At 38.7% G+C, this 27,281-nt stretch overlaps 1 protein-coding gene across 13 annotated transcripts in view; it reads right to left on the bottom strand.

The window, feature by feature from the left end:
- The window catches only part of TENM3 (teneurin transmembrane protein 3), a 696,676-nt gene that overhangs the window by 298,049 nt on the left and 371,346 nt on the right, over positions 1-27,281 (bottom strand). For all 13 annotated transcript variants that reach the window (XM_052683284.1, XM_052683286.1, XM_052683287.1 and 10 more), the window contains one exon: positions 11,268-11,570. In XM_052683284.1, coding sequence (XP_052539244.1) covers positions 11,268-11,499 — 232 coding nt within the window. In that variant the 5' untranslated portion in view covers positions 11,500-11,570. The remainder of the gene's footprint in view (positions 1-11,267; positions 11,571-27,281) is intronic.

Raw genomic sequence — 27,281 nt, 5'->3', positions numbered from 1 at the left:
TACAAGTAGTATGAAGTGTAAAATGGAAAAAAATAAATTAGACATGATGTTTCAATGAAACTTGTTTTGGAGACAACTCCGGAGCTTGGGAGCCATTCAGAGTGATGTTTGGCTTTAAAAACTGATAACAATGTTATTATCACTCCACCATTAGATATTGCCATTTCCCTTGGCTAGGAATATAAATTTACAGTTAGTGTAAGGAACGAATGCTGACACCATCCACATGTCCAGATGAACAAACCAACAACACAACTTGAAGATACCTTTCAGCTTGTACAGCAATCACTGTTAACAACATGGTATCTGCCAGCTGCAAACTCACCTGAATGATTGGTGCATCTCTAACCATGTTAAATTCATATCAGGCCGTAATTTTAACACACATATACATGAATTTCTCTGCCAGATTATATTTTTGTTATATTTGTATTTGTCTAGAACAACAATTTTTAAAGCAAATAGTGATGGATGTATGATGCATGCTTTTTGGGTGTAGACAAAGCACATAGGCGTATATAAGCTAGAGCTCACTTGTAATAAATGCCATTTTGCTGTTCACCATATTGGTGTGCATGTCCAGTGATTTGGCCCTGGCCCTGTCGTGGCCAGTATCGTAGATCCTTAACACCACTTAGTGCATACATAAGTGCAACGTATGCAAAAGTTACACGTTCTTTTACTAAGTCGGGATTTCACAGCTGAAATTAAATGGCAACCTGCTCTACTTGCTCTCTTGCAATACTGGTTTCAATGGCCTAAATTGGAGATGTTATTTAAAGGTGCCTACAGTAACTGATGCTTCAAGTTGGACACGTTATCGTGGAAAAGGGTTTTGGGAGAGGACTACTGAACAAAACACAAAAAGGCTCTGTGGCTTCTCAGCTGTCAATCTTTGCTTTAAACTGGATCTGTACTAAAGCAGAAATGTCCCCCTAAAATGATAAACCACAAAAATGGAAAAACAAACTAACAGATGAACCAGCAAAAAAAATAACCAGCAGAGAATTTGCAACTTCACACATTACCACTGACCTTCGTAATCCATTAACTACTGCAAAGTCTCTGAGCCAGGGTCAGCAACTACAGATAATTTTGGGAACAAGGGAAAGAAACACTCCTAAACTAAAAAGCCTTCTAGAAAACATCAGTGAGGTTAGCAATAAAATATACACAGGCACACTCCTCTTTCAAGTCAGATAAACTGTAGTGTGAGCACCTTTGCTGCCTTCAGTTTTGCCATCACAGAGCAGAGATAAAACCAGAATGGTAGAAATTTCAAATCCAACCATGTGCATGCTCAACCTTGTGCTGTATTTGGTCTGCTCTTTCTTAATGTTCCAATAAAGTTTCATTCCTTTTCTGTTGTATCTATGTCCTACATTACTTGCCAGTCCCTGCTCCAGTCTTAAGACTTGGCAGCATTTTTCCTTTGTATCTTGCCTTCTGTCTGCCCACAACACCTCCATGCAGTTCAGAAATCATTCTCAAATGCATTTTGCCTGTAATCACTCTGCGGTAATGCATTACAGGAAAATACTAAATTTAGAAAAACAAATTGTGGAACAACTAAGGCAAGAGAGATGAAAAACAAGATGTGATCACAGTCCTCAGGAGAACCAATCTTCTCATTTCTATTCTTCTCTATATTTCTTTGTTCCTGTACTTAATTCTGATTATTATTTTTTTTTTTTTTTTAACTAAAAGAAGACTAACATAATTTATTCAGAAAGAAAACCTGGAAAAGAGCTTCTCTTCTTTTTATTTTTTCTCTGCAGACTAGAGCATGCAGGTCCAGTGCTTATCACTGAAATAGCATATGAACAGAAATGATGTCAAAATTGTTGCTGCAAGGACCACATAGTTTTCTGCTATTTTGAAACTGGGAATTACTTTTGTATCCTTTTGCTTAGCTAATACACGCAATGGGCACATGTCTTCTATTTGCAGCTCCTTGTCTGGAGCTGATCCACAGAACTTCTGATTACTCTCTGCAGAGCAAGAACAAGAACACGGTTACACCATGCCTTTGAAATGCTACAACACTTCTGTAAAACCAGGAGACCCATTCTACTGATTCCACAGTAGCCTTCCTAATTCATGTACATGACAACCATGAAAGAACAGCTCTGGTAACTGCAAGCTGGCTGGTCTGGTCTCATTACCAGTACCTGAAAAAATAAAGCATTCAATCATGTGTGAGTAAAAGATGGTGAAAGGAGTTTCTTTGTATGGAATGATAAACAGCAGAATCATCCCTTCTGTTCTGAGGTGACAAGATAGTCACTCTGGAGCACTGAGAGGATGCCATTTTCGTAAAAGCTCAAAGCAGAGCTGCACTGCTTTGACAAGAATCCCAAGTAATCCCAAAAGATGTGAAACATTATCTACCTCTAAATGTCAATTCTGATTGGTTTCTCAAGGAAAAAAAATGTGTTATTTGTTGTAAATAAAATATGTTTATTTTCTTCTCCATTTACTGGTGGCAAAGACAGCACGTCAGGCTTTCTAAGGTAGTGCTTTCCAAGGAAAGATATTGAGAGTAAGGGCATAAAACTGGAAGCAAATGGATAAGAGAACAAATTTGCTAGAAATGAAAGGATGAAGATTTTAGAAAAGGAACTGGCAAAAGATAGAGGCCCTGCATGCTTTATAAACTTCTGATAAGAAGTGTACAAATGCTGCCTTTAGAATTCAGAGTATTAGGCAGGTAGAACACAATTACAGAAAAGAGAGAATGAGTAATAGATGTGATACCATCCATTCTGCTGCACAAACTACACAGTACATTAACTAAACTGGAAATTCCAAAGCTATACTTGCTGAATTCTGTGTGTCAGGATTCAAGCAACCAAAGTGAAGACTGACAAGCAACACACTTAGCCTGTGTTAATACATATTTTCTTTCTGATCTTTTTTTAATTACTTCGTCTTGATTTTCTTTTCTGGTTTTGTGAAAGTTACCTATGAAACTTAGACCACTCTAATCCACTACCTCATGGTTTTACCCTGTCAGTAAATTCTGCATTTTTCTCATCACTCATCACAACCTTCTTCCTCGTCACTTCCTAACCTGTTTCTTGACCTTTCTGCTCCACTCTCCTTTCCACCCTTACCACCTTTTCTTGCCCTTATCTGAGTTCAAGTGGAACTGTAAGACTCATTTGAAAGAAAGCTGCTTCTGAATACGTTCAGTAAACTACACAAAACCAAACAGCATGAAACCATATATTGTCTAAGCAAACTTAAACCATACAGCTCTCCCGTTCTTTATGGACTTTCAAAAGCAGGTGGGGAACTAAGCCACACTTGCAGGGACTCCTGAGAGCCAGCAGCAGTGACACAGAGCTCTCCAAGTTGCACTTGCGCAACTTCAGGTAGAAGAATTTTATGGGAAAAGATCCAAAACCCAAATATAGTCTGGGAGGGAAAAAAAAGAAAAAAAAAAAGACCCACTTTCAATGCCTGGAGGGAGCTAAAGTATATCAAACCTTATAATCAGACTAACCATGTATTCATCACAGTAGCACTAAGCTATAAAAATGCAAGGAAACACAGGTTTTTAACACTGGTCTTGGAAATTTGTATTTCAAGAGATGGAACAGAATAAACGTAAATGGTACCAAATATCTTCCTGCCACTAGTTTTTCAATCTAGGATTGAAACGTGCAGACGTAACGGCATGGTACAAGGCACTCTGTTTTTTTTCCTGGCAGGCTTGGAGATGGTGGGAGGATCCTCAGTACTAATCCACAGATGAGAACATAAGCACTTCTTAATCTAGTATAAGGATAAAGGACTGTTCATCAAGTACTTCTGAAGGTATCACAGATTAAGATTAAAGTCAATTGCAGATAATTTTACAATTGCACAATTCAAAGCTTCAAGCTGCAGCATAAGCAGTCGTTTTTCAGTAAGTGAATTAATAATTCAAACATTACAGTTCCAAATTCTTGGATTTCAGACAAAAAAATCTGATTTTCTGAATATGATGAAATAAGATACAATTTAAATTAGGGAAATTAGCGTGTCTGTCCAAAACATGGGTGGCAAGGGAAAAAAGAAGATTCTGTGGATTTAAAATGGAAATGTAACTTCATGAGTAGCAAGGAGTGCAAAGTCTTGATCATGAACAGAATGACAGTATAGATATTTCAGGCCTCTATCTTAAAGTTTGGATCAAACTGCAAATCATCAACATCTAAGCATCCATTTATTACAAAATACAAATAAAGCCTAAATTTGATAGATGTGAAGAAAATATGACCCGAGGGTAAGCAATGCAGAGATGATGGATATGCAGTCTGCAGAGAGCCTAAAACCACAGATCTGACAGGTATGAACTGCCACATTAAGGTCAGTAGGATGCTAATGACATGACATATGGCTTGGAATGGGGAAGGAAGGTGAGAAGGAAGGAGGCAGCAGGGAAAGAAGAGTGCAGAATACAGCCCAGGCTCAATCCTATCCCTTCGGATGTGGAGGGAGAACTCCACACAGTAATTCTGCAGGAGGAAAGGCACATCTGCCACCACAAGACAGTGGACAGAGAAAGGGATACATTGTGCCACAGCAAAAAATTTGATCATTTCAACAGGCTCTGAACTGGTGTAAAGAAAGAAAACGATCATATTTGGAACAGCCCTATACATTTTTATTTGTCGAATAAAAAATAAATACCCCACATTCATAGGAGTCTCTTCCACAGTACATAAGCAGAATGAGGCTCTCAGATCACTGTAGGTAAGCACAAAAAATGCCAGTAACTAAAACTTGGATAAAACCCAAGGATTCCACAGAAAAACCTTGTTCTTCCCTCTCTCGTGCACACCTCCCTTCACATATCCACAGCGAAGCTCACATTCAGATGTAATGCAATGAAGGCTTAATTTAGTCTGTCTAGCACAAAGCCCATTAAACTGAAGAAAGGGTTTATGACTCAAACATATCTATGGCATGGCAAATAAAAAAGTGCAAACATAAACATGAGACTAATCTGATCTGATAGCTCTTCCATTTTCTCTTTTGGCTTTGATAAGTTAAGCAACACTAAGCACTGCCTCTCAAGCCAGTAAGCAGTGACAATTTAGACTACTTTCAAAAACTATAATCTGACTGAGGAATTATTCCTGTTTCACTTCTCCGTCTCTCTTCCCACTTCTGTTTGCTTGTGATGGAACAAGTAACCCTCACAAGCTGGCCTGGAGTCCTGACTCTTGATCCTAAATCAGCAAGCAGGACTCCTTGTCTCCAAATGCATGCTTTGTTCTCTCAATGGACATTGACACACTGCAGCCATCTTTCACAGCTACGTGTGCAACTCATATATCTCCCTCATCCTCCAGTCAGATACTTATTACGAACAGGAGCAGCGTACACATCTCGCTCCATGAAGCTCTATGGGCAAACACAGACCTTCCAGAATGCCTTCCTTTCCATAAAGCCAAAAGTCTTTGGGGGCTTTGCTCGCCTTCAAGATCTCTAATCATTATGACCAAGAACTTCATTCCCTTCTTTTGCAATTGGTCTGGTACAGGACAAGGCTTTCACTCTGTGGACCAAGGCCATGCAGAAATGCCTGATCAAGCAGCATACTGCCAATAACCAAGGTTGATTTTTCCCTAGAGAACCACAATTGCCCTTTGTCTCCAGATCCATAGCTCATCTACAGACCATGACCCTCCAGGGGCCAATTTCAACTAGATGAAAACCTTAGAGCAAGCACGTGCATCACTGAGCAGGAGCTAAATATACTCTTAATCAAATGAAAGTGAAATGTTTTCCTCACGACCACTCTGCAGCTAAGAGAATAACTTTAAAAGTCAACAGATCCTTATCACCTGGAACCTGAAAACCAATTAACTTCTTATTGTTGCTTTAAGAAGTAACTAGTATAGCAATGTAAGATGATAATATTACTTAGCACTTACAGCGCTTTTCATCTTCAAAGCGTTTTGCAAACATAAACTAATTAATCTTCCCAACACGTCTGTGAGGTGGGCAAGTGTTATTATACCTGTATTACAGAGAGGAAAGGAAAAAAAGCACTGCTGGCAGAAGGTTATGTGCTTAGCTCAAGGCCACAGAATTACTGAGCACATGCTGGCAACAGTATGCTTCTCACAAAAGTTGCCTGCTCAAAGGAAGAGGATGCTGCAGGTGGCTTGTGTTTTAGCATAACAGAAAAGAGTCTGCCAGAATCATAGTGAGGACACTCAGCTTACAACGCAGAACTCTAATTCTGATAGCTGCCTTGGATTTTCAAAGATGGCACTGCCATGTCACTGAATGGTGATTAATTCGCTCACTGGGAGAATGCAAAGTCATTTGTTTGTCATTTCATACCTGCTTGTAAATAATCCACACAGCAGGCTAATGCAGTTCTGGTGAGAATCTTTGCCTACCGGACAGTCAAAACCATCTCACTGACAAGGCATAGGTAGTGGAAACTCAGAAGTGGTTGATCTATCTACCCTCCCACTGCCTCTTAACGGAAGGCTTGAAGTACATGGAACTTTAGGTTTGAAACCATGACCATTTAGATCCTTTAATCCTGCAGCTGACATTTATGGCGACTGAGATTAATCACTTTGTTACCCAAATAAGTCATTTCAAGCAGGTAATTTTTAAAAAACAATAAAATTTGACGTCCTGTTACATTAGACTAGAAGTTGCAATTCATACTTCTGAAATCTTAAAAACGAATCCTTGACAGTGTTTAACATCTTCAATAATAACATAAAATTGTCCTAACATATAAATCACTATTTCAGGTCCTCCTTTTACTGAACAGTGAGATTTTTCCAGCACCTAAATCTAATTGTCACGGAGAGACAGCTGAACAGCAGCTATGATTCATCAGCACAGTGTAACATACTGTAAATGGCTTTGCTTTTCAGCAGTCTCATATCAGTGACCCAGCATACTGTGATGGGAAGAAATTCTTTTTCTTTGCTTGTTTGTTAAGTCCAGCCCCTCTCTCTGCAGGCTCAGGAGTTACTAGGCTCCTAAGAATTTCAGAATAGTAAAGATACAAAAAAAAAACATGAACACTTTCTCCTGCAAAACTGGAAGGGGCAGCATGAAAAGAAATTCACATTGAGGCTTTGCTGAGAGCAAATTGTGCTGAATGATAAACACAGAGAACTCATGCTCACCGCCAGTTAGAAAGACCGAGTAACTTTACCTCCAGGCTAAACTACAGATGCCTCAAGCTTTCCAAAAGTAAAAATTTAACACAACCTGCACCACCTCATCAGCCCTTCTTGTAGCAGAAGTAGCGTGTAGCTCAGCTTCTCATCTCACAGCATCCACAAACAGTGGTGAGATAATTTTGTGTGTAAATATGGACACATGCAAATCTCAGTGTATTGTGCCAGCTGTGCCTCCCACTCCCACTCCAAACCTCACTGACTTGGCACATAGATCCCATTACAGCATCATTACATTGCCTTGCAACAAATAATTCTTTGAAGCAGAAAGATGGCTACTTAATAGACATTGCAGAGTCCTCTCCTCATTTCAAAACATATCTGGCAATAAGCAAAATACAGTTTTTGCCTGCCTTGCTAAAACTCACATAACAAGCCTTTCAGTTCTTGCAGAACCTTGCAGCTTTGATTCATGATCAACTACAAATTGTTTTCAAAACATATTATTAATTCCGAATTTTTTTTTCAAATATCATTTTAAACATAGTTTGTCGTCTGTAGTTCTATAGTCCTTCCCTCCTCATCCATACTCACACAACTCTGCCAAATATTTTCACATAGCAGTCTCCTATGCACATTTTATCACTTCCCACAGCAATTTTGTAAACAAAGGAATTCCTCTCTGAGCAACAGCAAAATTCCACTTTATATATTCAGCTTTATTTCTGAATTCAGCATGATGCTTGGGCATGTTCCAAAGTACGAGCATTTAGGCTCCAGAATTCAATTAAAGAAGTTGTACATTTAAATGACTGCTCATTACAGTTGTATACTTCAAAGCATAAGTAAATAGGTATCATATTCCTCCCTAACTCAAACAGCAAACAATCATATCATCACATTCTGGAAAGCAAACAGCCTTTCATGGTGCTTTATCCACTATCAAGGATGAGATTAGGCATCTTCTCAAGTATGCAATGTAAAATCAAGTTTAAAAGTAGTTTTAATGAAAAAGGCTCGAGTTCATTTACATGGTTGGGTGCCGAGTTTAATTACTCACATTTACCAATTTTTTGAAACTTATGTGGAGATTAACAACAAAGCAAAAATGAACAGCTAAATTAGAAATTCTAAAAACAGTAAACTAGATAGAACTGAAGAGTTAAAGATTAAACTGGTCTTGCAACATATAAAGGTGTTTGAGAAAGAGGAAGGGAAGAGACCACAAGAGATGATCCACTTTGCCTTTTCAGTTAACTGAAAGCACACTGCCTTGACCAAGTCGCTTCCCAGAATCACACATCGCTTCTTAGAATCTTGTCAGCTGGGTTCCAAAGTAACAAGATTACCCTAGCCCTATAATAAATACTACAATATTTTAACATTAAATTATTTTAAATACTGTTCTATGAAATAAAACGAGAAGCATCCTTTTAAGCTGTTACCCACAATTTATGCAGTTAATCTCAAACAACAAAAATTCAGTGATAACAGGGAAACTTCCCCTCCGTAAGATTTCCTGGGACAAAAATACTGCTAAACCAGGCACATCTATCTCCTACAGCAATATCCCCTTCTGAGTTCAACTATGGGCAGCAGGAAGCACAAAGACACATACTGAAACAAATAAGGAAGAGGTGGTGGTAAACTTCTGACACATAAACAAAAAGCTCTGAAGGGTTTACTCCCACATATTGGCAGTAATAACAGTGATATTTTTTTAGTTGTGTCAGATTTGGAAGACTCAAGAATTTCAAGTAATTGCTCCAGTAGATTTCCAGTGGACACTGGAAATTTGGTACTATTTTACACAGGCTGAGCAAAAGAAATGAAGCAGTCACCATCAATTAATAAAAATGTTAGTTTCCAATTAAAGGCATTTATTAACAGTTGCCTTATTTTTGCTTGCAGATTTATTTCCTGTTGTTTTCACAGGGTAGCATGTAATTAGACTGTCAAAGCAGCTACATATCTGCACTTTATTTCTAGACAGAAGCAAAAAAATATATATATATATATTATATATATATAGGGAAGCTTCCTTAATATATTATTAAAAAACCTTTAGAATGATCTTGAGCACATTTTCCACCAAATGCTTCTGATGCCAGAAGCAGTAAGGTCTCTCAGTCAAAGATGAATCAAAAGAACAGAGCACCTAAAACTACAAAAAATAAGCCCTTATTAATTTGACCCTCTCAAACTTGCAGGTAGTCCGCAAAGGTACTAAAACAGCAAGCATTAGAGGAAGCCAATAAGCCACACAAGGGGAATTGAACAGACAATTAGAAAAATCAAACAGACACAGATGACAGCGTTGAGAGCACTGAAAGATGATGATGACTCTACACATCTCAGACTAACAGATGTGTAACTTATTGCATATTGGGCAATAAGTATTAGCTATGTACTATGTACTTTTCTGAAGAAAAAGGAGAGGAAAAAAACCCGCAAGCCCCAGTGCTTCATCATACATGTTGTGCCAGATTGTTTCATTTCTTCCATTTCATTATTTCTATTTAAAGAGAACAGTACTCTATTCAGGGAATGGTTTGTGAATTCTTAATTAGGCAATATTAAATAAACAGTGTCTATTTTGATATAATTTTGTCACTAGTACAGTGAAAGTGTCTATAGTACGAGCCCTGGAAAACTCCATTCCTCTTGGTTTTTCCTTAGTAAAGTAACAGGATCAAGGTGACTAATGACTTTAGCTTGAAAGTAGCAATGACCTGAAGTTTCAACATATCACAGAGACCAAAAATACACAGCAGAAAGCAGACAGACCACAGTAGCAGCCATCCTCAGTTACATGAGTCGAAAAGAAATATTTTTATTTCCTTTGTAGACATTTGTGGTGAAAAAAGTCAACACCATCTGCATTGCTCTAATGCTAATGTAAAGTTATTCTACTTGGAACAAAGATAAACTACCAATGAGGAAAATATTTTTAAACAATTCTAAAACCAAAGCTGAAGACTTTCTCACAAGGAGAAAGCTTTCTATATCTACTCTGAATCTACTCCCGCTTCCACAGAAGAAAGGATTCTTTATATAGAAGACTGAGGGTTCATTTTACACATCTTCTGGCCTACATTTATTCTTTTAGATAGCTAGGCTGTAATATTGCACACATCCCAACTTTTTTTTTTTTTTTTTAACCTTACATTAAGTACTTTGGTTGTGGAAGTGTAGAAATGCCACTTCTAGATGTTACAGTTTTGAATCCAATGTAATGCACTGAGTTCTTGACCCTAACGAGAGTTTACCCTAATGAGTGCAACCTGACCGAATCAGAATGGATCTCTTAAGAGCAGTTAGTCCCTTCCTTCAGGTGGGGTCAGCTACAGCAAACTGCCCAGGGCCCCATCCAGCTGGGTTCTGGATAACTCCATGGATATTTACATCTCTCACATCTCTCCTATCCTGGACTCAAAAATTTAACAGAAACAGCAGTTAGCATCTGATTAGGTGTCACAGTTATCCACTGAAAGTAAACAAAAAACAACACAAAAAAAACTCTCCACTTTCAAACTGATTTACCTTACTAATTTACTCACTCTACAATGCTCTGTTACTGCCCTTGTGAACTAAAAGCACCGAGCTATTAAATTATTTGTATATGCCTAAGCATGCATACTAGATTTTTCAGCAATCCAGTTTATGGGGCCTCATATTCTTTGAGCAGTCGCATTCATTTCTTGTGATTAATTCTGAAGCTACTTAAATTTTAGGGACACTGGAGTGGCAAGATTTTGGACAACCCATTAATCAGATGATTTTTTATTTTTTTTTGCCGGGGGTCTGGTTTTTAAACTGTAAGGCCTGAATACTTCACACTCAATGTCACAAAGTTGTCACTGAGTCACTGCCCAACACAGGATGTTTACATAGGTTTCCTGTTTAGCATGTATTATTTATTTCAAAGACGGTACACAATGCTCTCCCATCTTTCTAAAATATTTAGGAAGACACAAATGAAGTGTACTGTTTGTGCAGAGTATTACTAAAATTGTTAAAAGGGGTATAATGGCATCCTCTTCCCACAGCAGGAAAGCCTCGTTACTCAGTACTAATGAATTATACACCCCGGTTGTATAAAAACCTCTTGCCTACCTTGTCTGGTATATTCATCTGCTTCTCTGTGGACCAAGTCTTTTACCCGGTTTCCATACAGCAACCTAGAGGAATCATGATCAAAAGCCTTCAGGGTTTCACTGGAGCTGTAGGACTTCTGTGTAGGCACTCTGCACTCCTCATTTTCTGCAGAAGAATTTGTGTAGCGCCGCTCCTTGTCCCGCCTGCTCTTTGTCAGGGAGCAATAAGGCCGACGTTCTTTCACATCCATACTTCATTCCTTCTGTGTGCGCATCAGCCTGGCCTGTTTGGAATTCTTATCTACATTCAGCTCACATCTACCTAAAACAGAATTAGAGAGAGAACAGACGATGTGTTACAACGTTCTCTAATTGCTGTGATTACTTTTCTAACTACCTAGTGTGAGATCAGAGAAAGGTCTGATCAACTAGGGGCAAAATGCAGACCCGTCATGTTTGCAAGACTTCTGACAGTTTCTGATAGTTCCAGGTACAAGCTATCCCGAGGAGAAAACAGCTAATTCCTGTTAACGACAATGCCAGTCACAACAACCTTGTATTTATACAGCAGATTAGAATACTAAACCCAGACTGAAAACGAAGGGAGAAAACCCCTCTCAGCTTTTCAGCTTAAGGAACGTGTTACTCACTTGAAGTCTATTTGCAAATACATCAGCTTGGCTTTTCCTGAGAAAGGTGTGTGTCTAATGAGAAAGACATATTCTTTTTCCACTTGCTTGTCAGAAACTTACATTTTAATGTCTATTTCTGAGATACAGATACTACAATGCTTACTGTCAATTCTATTCTTATAAAATTGTTCTCACCAGGAGCATACACATAATTTCACAGCAAGCTACGGAAACATCATAGGCCATACATAAGAAGGCTTCTCTCGGGTAGTATGTTTGATAAAGCTACTGCTGAGAAGCAAGGAAATATTTCATTTGGGAATGACATTCAGGAGTAATTTTTCCTTCCATCATGTTGTTGAGAAATGTTACAGTAAGAAACTTATTTCTATTCATTTTTCTTTAATGGTTCATTCCAGTAGTTTTCAAAACAAGGTTTCCCTGTTTCATCTCATGGGCCCAACACAGTTAACAGAAATACCTTCACTTCTGACACAGTAAGAAAAATGACACTCTCCAGAGAAAGAAAAATTTCCAAAGTTTGGAAATTCTGATGTCATTTTTAAAGACAAGAGCTAGATTAAAATCAAGAATATAATTCAGATATTTGACTGTCCAACTAACTAGGCTTTGGTATTCCTTGTTCAACATCTTATATGTTGGGACTCTCTGCTCTGCTTCAAGAACATTTTCCTTGGTGCTTCTCGCAATTTAACAAATTTAATTACCACAAGTGATTATTTTGTGGAGCATTATCAGTCTAGTCAAGTGCAGAATTTATAGAGCCACAGAATCACCAAGGCTGGAGATCATGTAGTCCAATCGTCCACCTACTATCCCTTCTAAACCCTGTCCCTCAGTACAACATCTAAACATCTCTTGAAAACGTCCCAGGACAGTGACACCACCACTTCTCTGGGCAGCCCATCCCAGCGCCTGGTCACTCTTTCAGAAAAGTAACTTTTCCTCACGTCTAACCTGAATCTGCCCTGGTGCAACTTGAGTCTGTTCCCTCCAGAAATGAGGCCGTTCTCTCTAATTCAGATAACATTTTGCAGCACATATCACAAAGTAACATCCAATTCTATTGGCAGCCTGCTAAGCAAAAACAAGGCTGCTTTAGAACTCTTAACCTGCTACGTTTTTAAGCATTTAACAACAAACTAATTAGTTGTCACCCATGAAACGATTTCTAGTGAGTATGTAATTTAACACCAAACTGTAATTCAAGTTATTGACTGGCAAGTCTTTTATCATCCTATTTGTTTTGAGATTTTCTGAAAAGCTCTCACGTTTCTTGACCTGCCTGAATTTCATTTTATACTAGAAGACAAAGCTGCAAAATCTTCAATTTGAGCAAATTCTTTTTTATATTAATTACACTTTCACACACTCGAGTCATAAAAGAAATTGAAATATCTGTACGTGGGCAATAAAATTGAGATAGAATAATAATTTATTCACTTTATGACTATTTAGATGTCTGCATGTCCATGTAGCATATCTTTTTATTTGATATAAAACACACAGACTTTAAAATATTTGATTGACTAATGAATGCAAGTTCTTTCCACATGAAAATAATTTTCTAAGTACTTTGTGAACTTGATGCTTTATTGCTAAAATGTAATGCTTTTAAAAATCACGATTAACAGGTACATGCAGGTATTCTCCTGGAGCATAAAGATTGCACGTGGAAGCCCATCTCCCCCTTCATCTATGCATTTCAGAACTACAAAGGGACACTAATTTCTAATGTCTCTAAATTGTGCGACGGGAAAACTGACATGCGCTAATCATCAAAATTTAAATAATTTTGATTTTTTCTACTTCCTGGGATTACGTGGCTCCTTCCTGATAGTAAAAAAAAAACAACAACAACAAAAAAAAACACTCTTTGCAGGATACTTTGTTAGTATAGCAAGCTAAAATCCTTAAAGATTTAATCTATGCTGTAGCATGAGGAGAACTACTGATCTGCTTCAGACAGAAGTCAATGAATTCAATAAAACATCAAAAGGCAGTTTTCTGAGTTATCTATTGCCTCTCTAGGCAAAGAACGCAAAGGTTATAAAAAATACAAGCTGTTTAACAGCATTAGATTATTGAGATACTGACAGTGATTACACTGCCATGATAAACAATGAGGGCTAGTACATTTTTTTGTGGGCATTTTGAAAAAAACCAACCGAACCAAAACATATTTAAGAGCTTGATCTTTTCAAACCCAGCATTGTACAAAACACCTCTTTACCTTCAGCTGCCTTTAGCTTCTCAGAAGTTATTAGCGTCTCCCTGAAGTTTTAGGAAAGATTTAACAGACTTAGGCTCAGACCTTTAAATCCTTTTAATTGGTGAATTAATATAAATATCAGAAGTAAGGAGCCAGAATAAAACTATCTTAAAGATCTGTCTGCAAATAAATGTCCCGCACCACGAGCAAAACGTGAACAGAAAGAGGGAACACAAATGTATTTGCAGAACACAGAAATATATCAGCATTAACAATTATTTATTCCACTGGCAGTCAAACACAGGGATATGTACAGATAGCTTTACAAGATTTGAGCTTTAACCCTTCAGTGAAGCAACCCAGCACAGCACAAGGTGCTGCAGCAGTCTCAGCACCGCACAGGACTTATTTGTCCCCCTGAGAATCCTATTGCACACTTCCAATTTTTAAAGACATCTTTCTTTCCCCATAAATTTGATGAACATTTTCAATTAATGATAAAAGTAATTCAGAAAAAACACCCTGCAAGTTACTGCACCTGCTCAGCCTCTTTATTATATCACTACAGTTATAATAATAATTAAAAATTCAGACTCCAATCTCCAGATTTAACGGAACCAACGGGTAGACAAATTTCAACACATTTCAGGTTTTCTTCTCCTCTGTTCTCAGTAACATAAAAGCTGCATTCTGCTGGGAGTTGCCCAAATGCACTGACCAGCTTTCTTTTCCCTCTATGTCTTAGAAGAAGCTCAGAAGAAATATTGGTAATGAGTACAATACAAATGCAATGACTAATTTGACACACAAACAAATTTGGTTGATTTTTTTTTTTAAACAAATCAAATTAAAATTTTAAACCAAATAAAATTAAATTTGTGACGTCACAAAAGCACTTGCCTTTGCCCACAAGTAATTTTTGCCCATATGTGAATATTTATGATGCACAAAATAGGAATTTTCATAAAGCTGTATTTATCAAGCTAACAGTTAACTCGCTCACTCTCATGTGGATGTTAAAACAGCCATGCTAAGTACTCTCATGTGTTGCATCACAACTTCCACTGAAGACGACTGAAAGTAAACTGATCAACTGTTCCAAGTGGTTGATGCTTTTCTGTGCACAAGACACCAGGGGTGCTCATGTGTGTCACCATCTGTTGGACCCTCTGCGACTTTGTAGGGATTAGACAAAGGTTTTGGCTCTGGTTGGGGTCCATGAGTGATCATGTCAATGACCAGACCTGCAAGTCAGCTCTCTTTTACTGAACCCCACCCCGCATGCATTGCCTCTGCTGCAGTCCCAGGCAGCTGCCAAATTATAAAAGCCATTCCAAATCTGAAATTTCAGGTGCCTGTTTTTCAATTAGTAATTATTTCTTCTAGAATTAATTTAGAAGGAAACCAGAACAACCAAAGAGGCATGTCTTACGTGTGAGTAGGTCACTGGGACCACAGAATTCCTTCCCTTCGGTGAATATTTACAGACAATCCTCAACTTCTAACTCAGGTATGGTAACTAACACAATTAAGTTCTGAGGTGATTGCTCTCTCTTTCACTTCAAGCAGTGCAGACAGCTTGGGTGTGCAAAGCCACACATGCTGAACCTGCGGTGGGAGCTTCAGTGACCAAACAGAAGTCTCAGGTACAGACAAAGCTGGCTGATGCAAAAGCATTTTATTTAGAATTCTCCAAGATAGCTTTCAGTTTCCCTTTGTCACTGAAATGCAAAATTAAGCCACCAAAGTTAAAAGAAACAACTGCATAACTTTTTACCAAAAAAACAAAACAAAACAAAAAAACAACCCACAAACAAGCACCTCGACTTTGAAGCCCTGCACAGCTATATAGGAAAAATACAGTAAGCATAAAATTTACTACATATTTTCATTGTCAAGATGTAAATGGGGATTTAAAGTCATGTTATGAAACATCATCTAAAACATCCAGCCAGAACTTCAGCATGCCTGCAGGCTTTTTAAAGCAGTTATGGGAAATTATTGCATTTAATTCTGTAGCTTCAATGCCAAGCTCCCCAAAGGGTTGTTACAGTTTGGAAACAGGATGGCAGTTCTCCCAACACATGCACCTCTCCCCACCCAAGTGGCTGGGAATCTTTTTCCAGCACAGGAGCTGGTTAGAATGCTGAGGAAATGGATTGAGGAGCTTAAATAAAACTCAGTGTTTTATGCCCTTTTATACCCCAAAAGCTACACAGACACAAAATAATAAAAAGGTAAGAAAACAAGATGCTTCTTACCAAAACAAGGAAGAGATAGTCATATAGAAAATGTGCTATTGCTGGTGTTGATTTATCGATCTGCTACAGCATGTATTATACTCCCTTTCAGTGCGTAGAGCCATTTTAGACAACTCAAAATGCACAAAGCAAAAATTGAGTTGGTTCTGAGAAAAGGAGGGTAATACTTTAATACATACAGTGTCAGAAGAGAACATTAAAAAAAAGGAAAGAGGATGAATCATGTAATTTCCTTGTTAGAGAAGAGCAGCAGTGGGCACAAGATGCAGTTACAATGCAGCCAGGCCCTCTCTGCTGGTCTCGCAGGCAGGAAGCACTGCTGTGAGTGGCAGGGCAGCAGGAGCAGGGCTGGGGAACGGATTGAAGCGTTCAGCGCTGTCTTCCCTCCAAAGACCCACAGCTAACAATTGAGGCATACCTAAGAATGACAGCACTCATGGCTGCGCTCAGAAGCCTGCACTATTACCGAATTACTATTATTTTTATTACCAATTACTATGATTATGAATTAGGGATCGTTGATCCTTCCGCATTCGGTTAACACGAGCCTGAACTCTGCTCGCTTCAGTCAGGAACAGATTTCCTCTCACAATACAGTACTGCAACGACACGACAGAAAAAGCATTGCAGCACTTGAGCGGGAAGCAGGCTCAGAATTCTGCTCAAAATTAGAGGTTGCACAGATTGGTGTCAGGACAGCTTCCATTGTCAGCTCTGAAAAATGCTACAAGTAATGCCTGAGTAGTTCTACTGTATTCTTTTAATTTAACCAGGATTTCCTGGTAACAGCAATTGTTTGTTAATGTAAATATTATGGTAATCACAATTTGCACTAGTTATAATACTTGCATGCCTTTTAACAGCAAAAAGAACAAAGCAAATTCAGCAGGAAATGTATTGTGTGAAGATTAACAAGTGTACAAATATCAAGCAAATTAAGAAAGTCTCCTGTCCAGAAAAATACTCACAATTCACACAACTAATCACCCATAAAACCTATTACAAACAAATACTAGGAAAAACTCAAAAGGCATAAAAGAGTGATGAAATTTCCACTTCAATGGCTGATAAAGTGAGATATGTCAGAAATCAACTGAGCTGGAAAAATGACACTTTGAAGAGGTGCTTAGGATGATCTGTAGCCATGGTGTGCCATTAGTCAAACTGATGACTCTTAATACATGGATATTTCAGGTCATCATATCTAGAAACTCACTTCTTAATATTAAAAGTCTATCTTCCAGCACAGAGACTGGAGAGGATGCACCCAAAGCCAGGGGAGCTGGGAACAGAAGGGCTGCCAGTCAGCAACTCACAGTCTGAAATCAGAAAAAGCCTCCCTAATTCATGAGCCAACTCTATGTTTTAAAAATTGATTACATATAGAACAGAAAAAAAAAAAAAACACCACAAAAAAAAACCAAAACCAAAAACAAAAAACAAAAAACACAAATAAGGGGGAGGGAGGACGAAAAAGGATGATCAGTAAAAAACACTGCATATTCTGCATGCATTTTTCTGCATTAGTCAGGGAAGCCAAGCACTCATATATCTGCAACACTAAGGGATGTAATATTAATAAAAGTTACTTTCCAGAGACGATCTAAAAATCTCAGTTTCGTCAGACACAGAATGAAAAACAAATAAACGCACTCTACATTCACCAGAAAGTCTGTTGCAATGAGAGTTGAGAAAATCTGCAAAAAAGATACAGGGTGCTGGTCAGTCATGGAGGCTGATGTTTGTGGAAGTTCTGTGGCCAGTAGTTAAGGCCAAAACCCCCGAGGGAAAATAAAATAAGCAAATGAATACCCCATGTTACCCCTCATACCAAGGGAACATAGGCATTATTTCTCACAAGAAATACTACTCCAGGTGCCATTTTCCTCAGAGGAAAATGAGGGCAGTACCCCTTCAGACGCCATCTTCCTATGCCGGCACGAGGACCATGCAGTTGTGGCTGCAATGGAGCAGCAGCTCCTTGCAATTTCTGGAAGCTCCCACAGCAGGGCTGAGAGCCTCCAGAAGGGAGAACTGAAAGCAGCCACGTGCTGACCCTACTCACACAAAGCCCTTGTAGTTCACAAACATGGATTGGATCACTTCCCCACTGGAGGAATTCAGAATTGGCTATCACCAGCAATTTCTGTTCCTCTTCAGGAAAAATGGTTTGCAGGAATCTAGAAAGCCTAGAAAAAGAGGAAACTCTAAAAGGAAAAACTGAGCAGGGGAAAACAACAAACAAAACCTCAGAAGAGCAGAGCATCATGCCTGATTACTTCAGAGCTAAGTAATAAACTCCCAAAGTCTGCATAATTCATTATTCAGCAACAATTAAAATGGCTTAAATACTTTCATCCACTCCTTTAAACCTGAAATTCATGCCTATACCACTATCTCCTTCCCAATCCTCATTTGAGACACTATTTTTTCCCCTCTCTCCTCACCCGACCCATCTACATGGTCTCCTGATTTATGCAGGTTTAATTCCTTCCTGATCAGTATCTCCCAAGTTTACTTTTGCACCTGCTCTGAACTCTCCCTTTTGTTCTTAGACAAAACCAAAGAAATCTAGGGATTTTTTGAAACAAGTCAGATGGAGAACCCACACATAACAAGCCCACATGTAACCCACCATGTAACAAACCCTGAGCATCAGCAAGGGTGCAACAGTCCCTGAGTCCCCACGCAGAGAACACGGTGCAATGTTTTCTTTCATTCCTGCTCGCAGAACAGAGCTATCTGTATGTCAAGCTTTTTCTGAACAAGCTGTCCATCATTCAACTCCTCCATCTCATAACAGAGTTAATTTCAAACAATTTGATGGACGTGAGGTTTTAAAAATAATACCTCTCTCCAGTCACTACAAGGGAAATGAACCACACGACACACAGTAGCTGGGCACACTCACAGATCTCATCTGAAAACAGCCTTCTGAAGGTGCGAGTAAGTGTGAGGAGGACCTGAGGACCTTGCAAGAGAGGATGTTACTGGTGATGAGCAGGAGAGAGAAGAAAGAAGGCAGAAGGGCAGGCGCTCAATTTGATTCAGATGGGGCACCAGGCAGCACCAGCCTTGGTTTCCAAGTACAGCTCCTCATAACAAAAGTTTTTATCCCACATAAACAGAAAACATTCAGAGGAAGATTTTTCTTTTTTTTAGCGATCAGATGGGTAACTGGATTTTCAGATGTGGTCCCATTTTAATTACAATACTGTCTCTGTCTGGGAACTTGGAGACTTACTAACAAGTCACCACAATATAGAATCACAGAATGACCAGGGTTGGAAGGAACCTCAAGGATCATGAATCTCCAACCCTCCCGCCACAGGCAGGGCCACCAACCTCTCCATTTAATACTAGACCAGGCTGCTCAGGGCCCCATCCAACCTGGCCTTCAACACCTCTAGGGACAGGGCATCCACAACCTCTCTGGGCAGCCTGTTCCAGCACCTCACCATTCTCTCTGTAAAATACTTCCCCCTGACATCCAACCTAAATCTTCGCTCCCTCAACTTAAAACCATTTCCATTTCAGACTGACTAGAAAGATGCAACAGACATACTGATTTTTATTTTTTTTTTTTATAGTATATGTGTTTTTTTATTTAATTCTGAACAGCTCTGGCTTGTTCAAAATTATCCCTGCTCCTCTGACTTTCCTTTCCAAAGCAGCAACAAATAAAAAGCAGACCAATGCAAACAGTCATCCTAAAAATGATGAAAAAAGTCTCCATAGTGTACAGTATTGATGGTGTTTCTCCTACTGTTACAACATTTATTCACTACTTCTAATATAGAAGCGTGAAATTCCATTACCTGATGCCCAGGTAGCATGAAATGTAGCAAAGCACTGTTTATCTTAAGTTTACATTAGCAGTCTCTACTCTGCATATACCTGTCTATATTAGCAGTCATGTCTCCCTCAATTCTCTCTAGGTTCTCATTTTCCTGTCTGCACAAGCTGCAGCATTTTCCCCACACCCTCTGTCTCCTCTGGCACTATCCTACACCAACGTGTAGTAAAGGGTGGAGGATATCTGCTCTGTTGGATCACTTTCTTCTGTAATCCCTCTTCTAACTCCCTTTTATAGCAACAGATTTTTAGCCTTACCTTAAAGGTCATACAAAAAAAAATTCTCTTCTCATTGCCCTTATTTGACATCTAGTCCTAGGGCTTGCCTTCAGTTTCAACAGAAAAAATACTTTGACTAATTTATTTGGAGTGGCCAGTAGGAAGAGGGAGGGGATCATCCCTCTTTACTCAGCCCTTGTGAGGCCCCCATCTGGAGTACTGTGTTCAGATCTGGGGTCCCCAGTACAGGAAGGACGCGGAGCTGTTGCAGCAGGTCCAGAGGAGGCTCACTAAGGTGATCAGAAGGCTGGAGCAGCTCTCCGATGAAGAAAGGTTGAGGGAACTGGGCTTATTTAGCTTGGAGAAGAGAAGGCTCTGGGGAGACCTCGTTGTGGCCTTCCAGTACTTGATGGGAACATATAAACAGGAGAGGGCATCAACTTTTTACGTGGTCTAATAGTGATAGGACAGCAGGTAATGGCTTTAAGCTAAAGGAGAGGAAATTTAGGTCAGATGTTCAGCAGAAATTCTTTGCTTACTGGGTGGTGAGGCTCTGGTGCGGGCTGCCCAAAGAAACTATATATACCCCATCTCTGGAGGCATTCAAGTCCAGGTTGAGTGAGGCCCTGGGCAGCCTGAGCTGGTGGTTGGCAATGCCAAGAAAGGCTGGAGCTCGATGGTATTTAAAGTCCCTTCCAAACTACCATTCTATGATTCAATGATTAATGCAAACAAAGGAATACTATTTTTAAAATATGCTCTTTGTTTAACTCTTTGAGACATAACATTTGCAACCATACTTAGTCAAAGAACAACACTTCTCTTTGAATGCTTCCACAGAGCCTGCACCGGCACAGCCCTAGCTGACTGCCAACCAAGACCCTCTCTGGTAACTGCCTTCAAAGAACAAATGATTAACCTTTAATAACATACAGCATCATTTGCAAAGCTAGGGAAATCCCATGAAGAACCATGTCCTACCGCGTTCCTCCTCCACCTGTGTTTGTCATCTGTAGGTACAGCCCCAGCTGTGCTGCCACACACAGCACAATTCCTGTGATGGGGAGGGATGCAGCAGAGCTGCTGCTAGCAGAGCCCGGCAACAGCGGCTGGTGCAGTGCACTTGGATCTGACAGCAACCAATCTCAATCTATAAAAAATACTTCACTGCCAGAAGTTCTTAGATTTGTAAAAGAAGCAACAGCTTCTATACTAAGTACAGAGCAACTTCACATTATGCTTTCACAGGGCAGGGACACTGCTTCTTTAAATCCTTATTCCCACTTCAGATGATATGTTGAATTTCTCAGTGCAAACACTGCCTACAGACAGTAACAATTCAATTCAGTAACAGATCTGAAAGGATGGACAACTTCTACCTCATGAAGTAAAAAAAACAAACAAAAAAAAGGAAGTCTCTTAAGACAACAAATGGAAATTGAAAATGGACAAACAACTATAATCGAGTAATGAAAATATCTGATAATTATAAATGAAATCCCTTATGATCTAATACAAGTTCTGTATAGAAATTCCACAGTTCAGTAACACCAGAACTAAAACTTTACACTTAACTGCATTTCTTACTAAACACATTCAGGTGCAAAGACTCAAAGCCAAGAACACTGCAGGGTTCAGCTCACTTAACAGGACAGGGAAAGCAAAAGCAGAAAAAAGACCAAAATCTTTCCCACAGTGACAGTAAAGATACCTCACATAAGTGCATATGGTCTGCTGGACAGATGAGCAGATATTTGGAACAGGATGAAAATTTAACTATTTCCATTTTATTATGGAACATACAGAGTGGAAATATCACTAACGTATTATTTTCCATTATTTGCATAGTCTCATACCTAATAAAAACTATTTGAGATTTTCTGAAATCTATAGGTAAGAACACAAATTCCTCTCCAGTACAGGCTGTTCCAATCACCAATTGTTTCTGAATTATCTTGATACTCAAGATGCTTTTGTGAAGAAGAGGAAGATGCATTCAATGAGGATTTGGAAGATTTCTTGATCTACACAGTGGAACAGAGAGGCTCCTATCCATCCTAATAGGAGGACCCTACAGCTCAGTATGAAGTCCAAGAAGTTCCTGCACCTGCATTAGCTACATTCAGAAGCACTTAAACTTTTTAAAAAATGGTAATCCTTCTTCTCTGTTTCTGGGAGGTAGTCAAGGACTGAAGAAGTGCAAGAATCAGAAGGAGAAACAATCCAGCACCTGTATTGAACCCGATAGCACTGAAGTCTCATCTCTGTATTTGTACAGCTAAGGAACATTTTTTCAAAACACACAGAACTGAGAGATCCAGTCTGTACTGAAAAGTTTTTCCAGCGTAGTTGAATTTACTACAAGTCATGGCTTAAGCTAGCAAAATTTATTGTGCAGATGCAGCTATACTGACAGAAGAGTGCACTTTTAAAACCACTGATGCCACTGATGTAGATAAGCCCTGAGACTGGAGCCGGTCTGATGAATATCATAGGCTCTTAGTGCATGCAGGTGAAAGGATGAGACTACCCAGCATGGTGAACGAAGGAGATCACACCACTCCGCTATCATTTCCGGATGTGCTTGCCTTCTTGAGATGCCCTTGTTCAGCTGAGAACAACAATTGTGCTGCTTCACTCCTCCTTGACCCCCTAAGTTTACAGGTTGACTCAAAGCATTCTCATCAGCATTCATGAACATACTGCCTTAGTGTGCTGCAGGGAGCTGTAGGACAAGATTAGTGATAAAATACATATGTGAGAGAATGAGAGGGAGTGAGAGTGAGTGTGCAAGTTAATTGAGGTTTACAAGATGCAACCATCCAGAAAGGAAAATATTTTTAAAAGGACAGACATCAGTATTTAGGGAGCTTATTTCCAATACTGGGGGACGCCAGGAATAAAGGAAATCTTACTGCTCTGTCATGACAGATCTCCATATAAATGAATTTAAGAATCCCAATCAAAGAATTTGCAAGTAGAGCAAAGGAGAAATTGCATTACTCACAAATACCAAGCACAGCTGGAACAGAGACAGACTTGTACAGAAAGTTCAGAACATAGTAAAGGAGAGTAGAGCAAAGTAGGTTAGGGAGCTCAGAATGGTGAGGAAACACATAGCTCTGTGGCCCGATTTTGTAAGAAACATCAGATCTTCACCAATATGCAGAGCCAAACTCCCTAAAGCTTTAGAAGATTAATTACACATTACAGAGAGAGTTTAATACGTGTGTTTGCATAGAAATATATATATATATATATATATCTATGTAAATGTTTTATATACATGTATACAAATGAAAAAAACAATGAAGGACACACTGTGATGAAAGCATTACTGGGGGCTGTGAATGAGATAAACATAGCTGTTGTCTTTCTTGAAGCTAAAATAGTGGGGGAAAAAAAAAAATCACTGTATTGCTAACCTAAGACATTCAAGTTTGAGAAGCATATGTCTGTGATTCTCCTCCCTCATCCCTCCAACAACAGCATATTCCAAAAATACTTTAATGCTGATCACTTGCCTCTTCACAATAATAAGTTCTTTATGGTATAAAAATGACCAAAACAAAATAACCTGGGAGTACTGGAAGAGGCAAGGATAGGCATATTCTAATAATTACTTAATTCAGTTTTCAAACAGTCCCTCCCTTGTCCTTAAAAATATGGGGAAATTGCCCCCATCCGAATGAACTCTGGAGGAAACTTCAAATATTTGCTTTGTCACCTAAATTTAAGTGTGCAAAGTGCCATTGTAGAGACCAATTCTATATCGATTTTACACTTGGAAGCCAGAAAAATATAAAACCAATTGCCTCCAATTTTGTTCTATTTGTTCCATCAAAATTTATTATCCAAATGAAAACAGCCTCACTAATTATAGGAAAATACTGCTAGTTGTATTCTTCTGTATCCGCTAAACAGGGCTATGCTCCAGAATGCGTGAAGGAGAAATCAGTAGTTTTCAGCAAGAGTCAGATTTATCAGGAGCTGCTGCCTATCAGCAGGTCAAGAACATTACTGAGAGGCTGCATCTTCTACATGCCATGTAAGGATTTAGTTACTGTTCAAAGCAGCAAGGCGACAACAACAAAAAACCTACTGGCTGGTTCATGACTAATGCAAAGGGCAATGGTTGTGTTATAGTCATTCAGCAGCAGGTACAATAAGGAGCTAACAAAGTAGTATCTTGCCTATCTACATCAGTCCTGAATAGCTTGGTCATACTAGTGTGCACTATGTAACATTATTTTCTTAGCAAGTAATCTCAGTCAGACTCAGTTTCTGAAAATCTTGCCCATAAAGTCATAAAGCAGGGTGGCTTTGTCAAATGAAACACACTTCTGATTCACAAACTAGTTTGGAAGAATCCCAAGAGCAAGAAGGAAAGAATCCTCACAGTGAACTCTTGGCTCCCCGCAGTGAAGGGCAGAGAAAGATGGCTTCCTGTCAACACATACCCACCCATTTTACTGCCAGCCTTATAACCTAGAAGAACACTAGAATCACAGAATTGTATAGGCTGTTTAATAATAATAAATGTATTATTCAAGAGGCTACATTATTACAAGCTATTAAACTGCTAATACGCTAAATGAACAGCCAGCAAATTCTTATTTCCTTACCAGCAGCATGCAACCTTTTACTTCAGCAAGACTCACAGTGCAACAACGCATGTCTTCTCATCTGCTTAGTTTGCAAGCAATAGCTTTTAAACACAAATACAGAGCTCCAAAAGTTTTGGAAGATTTAAAAAAAAAAACTTGAGCTCCTTAAGCAGCAGACATTAGCTCTCTTACCACTTTCCACTACTTTTCCTTCACTCTCTCTCCATATGCAAAATTTTCAGTAGCGTGTACAAGGCAGCAATGAAAAGAATGGTTGCTGCCAAATAAGCTCTCATTTGAGCAGCAGTGCCTGACTGACGAGCAAACAGCCTTTGTCCCAGGACACTACTCATGACATTCATGGAAGACCACAGGGTAGTTATTACACTCTGCATACTAGTGATCACTTTCCAAATTCTTAATAAACAACAGTAGCTTTTGAAACAAAAAGAGAGAATAAATTTTAGAAAAATATAGCATTATATTTGACCTATTCAAATGAAAGCATTTTAAATACTACTGTTAAAAGCTAGCTTCTTCAGGGAAATAGAAACAGTACGTATTGAAGTAGACAAATCACTAAATTGCAAATATTTTATCTTCTACTGCATATCACTTACAGTCAAAAGTCATAGTGCCGGTCTTTGTTTGAAGAACATTCAATTACTATGGGAATCCATTTACTTGTTTTGATGAACAGATGATTTACATATGTAGTAATTATATTATATGGCTTTAAAAAAAATCTGCTTTATTACTAACATCATAACTGATTTTAGGAGACTACATGCTGAAACAGCAAACCCTTTTCAAAGAGCATTTTTGTTCCATTACTGCAGAAGACCTGTGATAATATTAAGCCTGTATTACGACACATCCTTATATAAGAAGGAAGAAAATATTCCTTCTCTATACTTTGGATTAAACAGTTCTCACCCCCACAGACCTTACATACTCAAATTTCCAGGGACAGCTTTGGGAAATGAATGCTTTGATGAGCTTCATAATCAGGCATTTTAACAAGAAAAAAACATCCCCATAAACCTCTTCCTATAACCTGCTGTTGCGACTGTCGCTGGTGATCATAAGCTTTCAGTACTGTGAATAATTCAGAATCTCATCTGTTCCTTTAAGCGTAAAGACAATGTTGAGAGAAAAAGGTCACTTCTTCCCCCTCCAACCACTGACTTTTCCAACCCAGCACTGGTCCAATCGCATGATACACCTCGTGTTTGACATGCCTCCCCTGAAAGCTCCTTAGCAGCAGTTAGTCTGTTTAGTTTAGAGTAGAAAAATAACGCGGCACAGCGGAGTGACAAGTTTCAGTAGTTATACACACAGTTGCCAGTGCTCATGTTTTCACAAACTGTTTTTCTGATGCTTGATGTTAAAAAAGTCTATGCTTAATCATAATACAGACAGATGTCAACACCTGCATTGTAGCCAGGCAATCTGGTACTGATGCATGGGAATAACGTTATACAGAAAATACTCATGAGAAATAAAATCGAGCAGCATGATCACCTGTTTTCTGAAGACTAACACTTGAGAATATTCTCCTTAAGCCTTTCTGAAAAGGCTGTAATTTCACTGCCTCTTTAATCTTATGATTTAAAAGTACAGTGGAAAGCTGTCAGGATACTGTATATATACAACATGCACATATTACAAGCAGTTTTACATGAAAATAGTATCTACCAGAGATCAAGATAGATTTATATAACATTATTTATTACAGGGATTACTTACTGTTTACTTGAATCATCTTCTTCCTTCATTTACATTATAAACCTTCTCATAAGCCAATGAAGCTTATTTTAAACAAGGTCCTGCCTTATAATGAATAGCTCATTTTCTAAATAAAGATGACTAGTTAAAAGTTTTTTTGAGTTAATATCTGGAATTTTAGCAAACATGCACCCAATCAAAGGCTCCTCCACTGAACCATAAGTTTGTGCCTAGATATGCAGGATACTACAGTGCTCTTCAATAGTAAAAACAAAACAAAACAAAACAAAAAAACCACACACACAAAAAAAACCTGCCAGATAATATTGCAAAGAGAAGCATTGAAGGGTTTTTTGTTTGTTTCCTTGATGGTTTTACATCCTATCTATGATTGTTATTAGTGAAAAAAAGTACTTAATTATTTTCTTCCTCTAGCTGAAATCAACTTGATGGTCAAGGCAGATGATCAACTATGGGAAAATAAAAGAATATTATGCT

Source organism: Tympanuchus pallidicinctus, unplaced genomic scaffold (assembly GCF_026119805.1).
Source record: "Tympanuchus pallidicinctus isolate F22 unplaced genomic scaffold, pur_lepc_1.0 scaffold2, whole genome shotgun sequence".
Classification (NCBI taxonomy): domain Eukaryota; kingdom Metazoa; phylum Chordata; class Aves; order Galliformes; family Phasianidae; genus Tympanuchus; species Tympanuchus pallidicinctus.
The sequence above is the reverse complement of the archived record's forward strand: the minus strand, read 5'-3'. Positions and strand labels throughout refer to the sequence as shown.